General features: G+C 33.7%; 2 protein-coding genes across 6 annotated transcripts in view; one reads left to right on the top strand and one right to left on the bottom strand.

Annotated features, from left to right (window-relative positions):
• On the top strand, window positions 2685-5634 carry LOC105169088. 3 transcript variants are annotated; one of them, XM_020695897.1, is made up of 3 exons: window positions 2685-2835; window positions 3867-4204; window positions 4606-5634. In XM_020695897.1, exons 2-3 carry the CDS (start codon window positions 3920-3922, stop codon window positions 4741-4743), a joined length of 423 nt encoding a protein of 140 aa, XP_020551556.1. In that variant the 5' UTR covers window positions 2685-2835; window positions 3867-3919; the 3' UTR covers window positions 4744-5634. The 3 variants fall into 3 exon arrangements, with proteins under 3 accessions (XP_020551556.1, XP_020551555.1, XP_011087674.1); XM_020695896.1 differs by lacking the exon at window positions 2685-2835 and adding an exon at window positions 2875-3028; XM_011089372.2 differs by lacking the exon at window positions 2685-2835 and adding an exon at window positions 2892-3228.
• LOC105169089 (MACPF domain-containing protein At4g24290) overlaps window positions 5224-8070 on the bottom strand; it is a 7768-nt gene continuing 4921 nt past the window's right edge. For 2 of the 3 annotated variants that reach the window (XM_011089373.2, XM_011089374.2), the window contains exon 7: window positions 5224-6311. In XM_011089373.2, the coding sequence (XP_011087675.1) occupies window positions 5631-6311 (681 nt within the window). In that variant the 3' untranslated portion in view covers window positions 5224-5630. The remainder of the gene's footprint in view (window positions 6312-8070) is intronic. The other variant, XM_011089375.2, reaches the window with a different exon arrangement.

Genomic DNA, 8070 nt, shown 5'->3' with positions numbered 1-8070 from the left:
CGAATATTTACTCTTCATCGATCAGTTCAGTTGTTTAGGATTCACGTGTCGGACCCTATCGTTTCCGCTCCAATCAAACCCATATTGGTTTATATATACAACATGATTTCTTGATACACATAATACATACGTATTCAATATAAATATAAAAATATATCTCTTTTTTATAATGAAAGATTCAAAGCTTAATTATAGGGTAAAACAGAATCGGCTCCCGTGAGATTTGTCATAATTATAAATAACCCATGAAATTATAAATATTCTAACAAATAAGGTATTTATAAATATAAGAAATCAACTTGTAATTTATCCTTAATTATATAATAAATGATCTTACAAAAGTTGCTTAAGGTAATGTTGGAGTTGTGTAGAACTCTTTTAGTTAACATGCTGCAAAAGTGAAACTAAAGTCTGCCTCAGTCAGTCAGAGAGGCCTCATGACTTGACAAAAGCAAGAACAATTACAAGAAAAAAAAAAAGATTATGATTCTAGTCTGATTCATTTTCAAAAATCACTTAATTTTGCTTTCATGTCAAGGGGGGGCCCTTTCTCTTTAAGAAATTGTCTCATACACAGAAAGAAGAAAACTATATTCTTTTCTTGAAATGACTCCATTACTTTAATCCCATAGATATGGTTTATGTTTTTGTCAAAATTCAAGTGAAATTGTCTTTTTTGTGTATGTCTTCTTGTGGGCTGTAATAATTTTAGCTTATTATAAGGAAAAACATTCTATTAGTATATGTAATCTTGGTTTGGTTTTATTTTCCTTTTCTTGATTCTTTATATATATATATATATATACCACTCTTTTGATGTCATGGTCTGTCAATAGCTATTTTACAAATTTTTTATTTAAGATTATGTATTATTTATTTTTTCATAAATATTTTTATACGTAAAAAAAAGCGTGCCACGCAAATTAGCTACTAATGCAAACATATTGTGCACATGGGATGCATAGGATTAGAATGATTGATAAGGCATAGGGGTTTGAAAAGCATTCATATCTTTCAAAGACATTTTGATTGTCTTGTTGAAAAAGAAGGTTAGCCCCATTCATTCAACTTTAAAGGATGAGAAAGAAAAAGAAAAGGTTATGTTCCTTCCTCTTTCTTCTCCTTCTTTTTTTATGTTGTAATAATCACAATTGCATTTTTTTCCTAAATTTTCTTGAATGTTTCTAGGATCATTGTCTCTACTTCAATAAAATTTCAAATGTGTAACCTTCCTTCTTTTTCCTTTTCTTCTAGGTAAAAAAATAGAAAAACATCGTTACGTCAATTTTTTACGTACATACATTCATCAATAACTACTATAATTACAAGACCATATATTAAGACAAATATTTACACATGAGATAAGATTTTAGACCCATAAACTTGTACTTTGTATAACCATAGAACATCAATCTTAGAGAGTGTTTGGATGAGTCTATAAGCTTTTTAAACATGTTTTAAGACTTACAAGATGATAAAGGAACTCCCAACTTATTACAGAAATCTTAATAATTTAGTTCAATTTTCTTCGAAGTAATTACAATTTTGTCATTAATAATATATTATAAGCTCTGTCATCTTACTTTGTCCAAATACTTCAATGATTTCTTTTAAAATTAAGATCCGACATCCTATAAAATGTATAAATTTATAAAATCATATAAAAAAATTAGCCAAACACCCTCTTAATCTTTAGGACAACATTTTTATACTATAATAGAGTCATGAAACCGCAACATTATAGAGGAAAATTAAATACAAAAAATTTAAAATGGTTGTGAGGAGAAATTGTGGGGTTCTTGTGACAGGTTTGCAGGGAAAGAATTCTAAGGAATAAAATGTGGGTATGGTCTGCATCACCTCTCCTTTTCATTACATTCTTTTTCCTTTCTAGAATTGAAATTATTTCTGCCCAGGTGCTGCATAGCTGTAAGAAATCCAACATTTATTCTCTACCATTTGATTTGATATCAGAACCACTACTTCTCAATCATTCTGCAACAAAGCAAAACAACTTATTCTAAGCTTGTAATAATTTAAATTTGTTAATTACTTTGTTTGCAGCCTTTCAAGTTAAAAAATTTGGGAGGTGTGTTTTTCTCTTGTAATGAACTGCCAACTTTCTAATGATGAATCCATTTGGTGTTGTGTGTCCCATTTTAGGGCTGGCAATGACTATGTTAATCTGTTGGTTATGATACATATGTTGCCTCAGCTCTATACCAACTTCATTTGGTTGTAATAATTAATTCTAATGTAATAATTTTTAGTATGTTCTAAAGTTTACCTTGAACTCGTACTCTTATGTTGCCACATATATACGATGAAATTCTTACAAGGGTCATATGAAATAATTTGTAAGCCTGCATATGTTTTTTATTATGGACTATATAAGGAAAATCGGACTTGTTCAAGAATGTTGTTACTTTTACAATCCCTCCCATTTTTCTTATTAGGAATATTTTCATCAAATTCCAGCATTAGTTTCTCATTAATTATATATACTACGAGACTACACCAGTAAAGTATTATAAAATTACGCATTTATGCCCAACATCGGACTATATGCGAAAAAAATCTGAACATCAAAATATAAATTTAAAATATAATATTGGATCACACTCGATACTAAAATTGGTTTTGTTCCTAACTTGGACATCCTAAACATGCCAATTCTTGAACAACAAAAACTAGGTAGCCCAGACTAGGATGAGTAGTGGTGAATCTCAAAACTGATAACACTTTTGAAACAGCAAGAACCAACACTCTCTTTCTTCTCACCCCGACAACAAGGCCCATACCTTTGATTTCTTTAACCCTGCTGCTCCGGACAAGGTATAGTACTCATTAAGTTAAGCATCAATTTTTATTTACATTGGAAACATTAAAAAATTTGTAATAACTGAGATTATCCCAAACTCTACCACCTTTTTCTTTCTTTACATTCACAAACATAAGCTCAGCTGCATCTTCTATAAGGCTGGAAGGAATGTGTGTCTTGTTCTTTCATGACAGAGAAGCTTGTTGTGTAAGAATCTGATGATTTGTGCCTGTTAAGGATAAAAAGACAAATAATGCAACTGAAGTTTCTCATGAGAAAAACTTAGTGTGTCTCTGCTGCTCCAGTTGTCTTTTGTCAGTTTTCTCGGTCCAAATTGAAGATGATGATTGCAGTGAATGTTCTTGATTGAATGCCTTGCAAGTTTTTCTCCTAGTTCTTTCCTTCTGGTAATTTTATCCTATATGGTACATTTTGGTCCAGTTTCTCGCACCCTTTTAAGAAAAGTTTAATCATCATAAGTGTTCATTTTCAGGTAGTAATAAATGATTCATGCTACTATTATGCATCAAATTTAACTTTTTGTTCGTATATAATCAATGTGTCATTTAGGTGAACTGAGAAGTTGCAAGAATCATAGAATTCTTTTCTTTCAGAATTTTGTAAGATTAGCAACGCATGTAAATCTCAGATTTGTTGTGCATTTTTCAGACTGTGGTGTCTGGATTATTCATGAGAAGGGGTAGAAAAGAAGGGCATCACCTATTCTTGTTTTCATCATTGCTTATCTTTCTTCTCCAATGTTGTTTTCTGCTTCTCTTATCTGTTTCTGGAAATTAGGACAGCTTTAGGATTGAGAAGATCAGGATCATTAACTTTTTGATATAACTAGAAATGCTTGCATTGATTTTCAATAAACTGGATTAGATCAAAATAGTTGAAGAATGAATAAAAAGTGTCTTTTCAAGGGGAGGTGTTACTTCTAACATCCTCTTCTTGTACGTGGGCTTTGCGTTCAGACACAAATGAATTGATTCTGCTTGAAACAAATGTATTGACGATCTTCTATTTCTGGACCCTTTAACAGGAACAGACCAGCTACTGAGAATCTCTCTGAAGATCAGAAACCAAGCCGACAGAATGAATATGACCGAGTTCAACAGTGGAAGAGCAAAAACATGGGACATCTACGGCAGTTCAAATCCTAGTCCTTCTCAGACAGATGTAAACAAGGAAGGTCCATGGAAGAGCTTTGGCTCATCGATGAATGCCATTTCTTTCGGATTTGTTGCTACAGCTATCTTGATATCGATGTTCCTCATCATGGCTATATTCGAACATTTATTCAGACCAAATGTATCCCACGATCAATCTAGTCATGGGATGGAATCAAGACAAATGCAGAAGCTTGGGAACTCAGATGTTGTAAGCTTCTGCCTTATTCTTCTTTTACTATGAACTTTTGCGAAGGGTGGAACCGGTGGATACCAGGTTGTACTACTGTTGTCTTTTACTTTATGCATCTGTGTGTTCTGTGTGAGGTTTTCTTGATCTTCTTGTTTCATATTTGTGGCTTTCCGTTGCATTGTCATCTTTGGGTCTGTGTATTTTCTTCCCACAACCAAGTGCTCAAGTAGAAAGAAAAACGAGTCGAAACCCCAAAAACTATTAAGAGTGTAAACCCCATATCATGTTGGTTTCTAGGTACTTTCCCCCTAATGAGGGAAATGCATAATCATTGATCATGATCACCCGTGTGTGTATGTGTTTGTCTACTTCATTGGCATAGTTCCAACCGATCCCAATGAGCTCGTTTCTTGTGACAGGTACAAACAACATATGCATCCGATTTCTCAGTTGTGATGCCAGGACAGCAGTATCCAACCTTCATTGCTCAACCGGCTCCGCTAGCTTGTCGAAGGGAAGGAGTATATTGGCCCTCTCATGAAAACAGTATAGTATAGCCTACCCCTCGACCATTAGTTCGACGTTCCTTATTCTCCATATCCATGCCCTGTAGATGAGTCACTTTTTGTAGTGCTTAAACACATTAGAAGTTTATGCAGTTGACTGAATTTTGGCTTAGTAGTTACATCTGAATAGAAATTGAACTTCTTGTTGAGATTGCTAAGTTCAAAGTCGTCCCCTCCCCTACAGGGCAATCAAGGAATGTGAAATCTTGCAAGGAATGTAATTATGCCCCACACAGCAAATTATGTCGGAATCTAAATGCATCAACAATTGAAAATTTGATGCCTGAAAATAAGCTATTATGGGCAACATGAATAGGAGAATTTGTTACAGGGAAGCTATTTAGCACATTGCTGCAGCAATTTTGTAAAACATCTCAGAGCCTTAACATGGAGGAAGACAAGGCTGCTGAATGACTTCGATAACCAGATCACTTGTTACGAGTCACTGAGCTAAGATATTCCAACAATATCTAGAGAAACTGAAATTTAATGATTTAAAATTTGTCATAACTATATTACAGACGATATCGTGGAAGCTACTTATGAAATAGCCAACAATGATGAAATGAACATGACACGAAGGGGTAAAACCAAGGACAAAAAACAAAATCTCATCTCGCAAAATGGAGAACACTGAGATAAGTAACATTTTTAAATACAATTGTCTTTTCTGATATGAAACTCAGCTGCTACACCAATTCTGTACAAATATTCTTCATGTGGAAATGGAGACGCAGCCAATCACTCTGTAATAGTGGAACTTTGTGGCTTATCTGTAAGGTCTCTGCAAAGACACTACCATTGGTCTCTTATCCAACAGCCATATCACATTAATCCAAAATTGCTCCTTCTCATGTAAGTAAAAAGCTATTGTGATCTCATTCCGACCCATCGTCATCAGGTTGAATAACAGTAAGTAATGAGTACTTTACCCTAAGAGAGATCCTCCCCTTCTCAACTACAAGTCTCGCACCTGAAACAACCCAATAACCAGGTGGTTCTTGCGGCCCTCTTGTCATCTCTGTTGTATCAACAAACTTCAAGAGTTTGGGAGTTTGGGTAGGAACAGGAGGGCCTCCAGGGTACACAGCAGAGTTTATATTCACATCAGCTGGCTGAGGGGGTGGTTTTTGAACTGCCGTGAAGTGGTGGCTAATCAGAGTTGAGATGAGTCCAGATTTGCGGGCCAACCCAGGGGATCCATCCCATTCTGGGTACTTAACTAAAACTGCTCCTATAACAGTTGAGAAACGGAGACGAAGGAAAAGAACCTTCTTAAACCCACAATCCCCAACCTGTAATTGTGCTCCAGTGACAATGGAAAGATCTTCGTCGGATTCAACAGGAGCGGTACATATATGGGAAAAGTTCTTCCACTGTACCTTCTCATAATATCTGCGGTCATATGATTCCTGGCGAAAATTGCCATTTGGATCATCTGCGAGTTGAAATATATTTGGAAGAGATGAGAGGTGTTGCAGGTGGACAGCCAAGCGGTTGCTTCTTTTACCTTCAAGATACAATCTCAGACCAGTCACCGGCCTCTTACCTACATCAACCTGGAATGTTCAGAACATAATTGTATGTTAAAGGGAGGAGTATCACTGGATTCAATGAGCGCCGAGAAGGGAGTATTGCTTAATGCGCATAACATACTAATAGACCTTACTTAAAACAGATTGCTAGATTTGAGAGTTTTGGGCACTTTTGCCCAAGAGATAGTTTCTCTGGCTAACCTCTCTCTCTCTCTCTCTCTCTCACACACACACACACACACACAGAACACGGAGGTCACTGTTCCCCCCCCCCCCAAAAAAAAGGACATAGGCATTCTTTCTGCTTATTTAGGTATTTATTACTAAAAAAATATACAAGACTATTCCCAATTTTGGGGAGCCTTGCAAAATTAGAGTGAGACATTAGTAGCCACTCACTCTTCTTTCATTTATTCAAAAATATTATCGTGATAATATTTTTTTTAAATGATTACAGTTGGAATCATTAGTGGGACCAATAACTCAACTTTTTTTTAAATAAAATTATTATTTTCTACTAATTAAGACTGTTAATAATTTAAATTTACTAATTATAATAATTAAGTAAAAGTTGTTATTTTTCAATTATATAAGATTATGATTTTTTATTAATATCTTTATAATTAAAAAATATATTTAATATTTTCAATCAATGTTTTAGAACCCAGACCGGACCGGTTGAACCGTCACTCGGTCTCTAAAACAGTCTGATCTAACCCATAAAATCGAACTACCCTCAAAACCACTTGAACCATTAGTTGCTTGGTCCTAATTCAAGTGAATAGGCCAATTCATCAACTTTTCAAAAAAATTCAAAAGTTGATACATTTTAAAATTGAACCATGACATTTCATACGAAAATTGAGAGAAATATCAACAAACAAACACCTATAATAATTATTTGAATTATATATTAATAAATGAAGAAACTCGTTAAATCCAGTTGCTATTTTCATTTTTTATCTCCTATGATTACCTAAGTTGCTACAAATTTATTAGTTGTTGACTACTTGTGTGGGTGGAAGGCAAACTGCAAGCACTCCTAATGAGATGGACTGACCACAAGCACAGGCAAGGCAGCAAATTCGTATTCAACAAAAATCCCAAGAAAGCCAAACTCATTCACATCAAATTAATGTGCCAAGGCAAGCCCGTAGACAAGAAAATAAAGCTAATACTTGATTACATTTTTTTTTAAATGTAAATTTTCGAATTTATTAGTTGTTAATAAGTCTTTAAATTTATAATCTTATATAATTAAAAATATTAAGTATATTTCTCAATAATTTTTTTATTTTATTAATAATTTTAATTATAAAAATATTAAATAAAAAAGTTCATAATATTATATAATTGAAATAAATAATTATTACTTAATTATAAATTAGTAAAATTAAATTATTAACAAATTATCAACCATATTGATTAGTATAAAATATAATTAAATTAAAACAAAAAAAGTTGAGTCATTACACTACCAATTCCAGCCGTAATCATTAAATATATATATTATATATTATCTGTTATCATGAGTTGTTAGCTCAACTAACGACCCATAATAATATTTCTTTAAAAAATGGAAAAAGAGTGAGTGTTTTTGCAAGGCTCCCAAAATTGGGGCAGTCTTGCATTTTTTTTATAATAAATATATAAATAAGCCCGCCCCTCTCTCTCCCTCTCTCACACACACACAAAAAAAATAAACCCAGAGGTCACAGTGCATGTCTTTACATTGTGCAGTATGCCCCCCCCCCCCCAAAAGGACAAAGGGCATTTGTCTTTC

This window comes from Sesamum indicum, linkage group LG8 (assembly GCF_000512975.1).
Source record: "Sesamum indicum cultivar Zhongzhi No. 13 linkage group LG8, S_indicum_v1.0, whole genome shotgun sequence".
Lineage (NCBI taxonomy): Eukaryota > Viridiplantae > Streptophyta > Magnoliopsida > Lamiales > Pedaliaceae > Sesamum > Sesamum indicum.
This window is presented reverse-complemented; position numbering and strand designations above follow the sequence as displayed.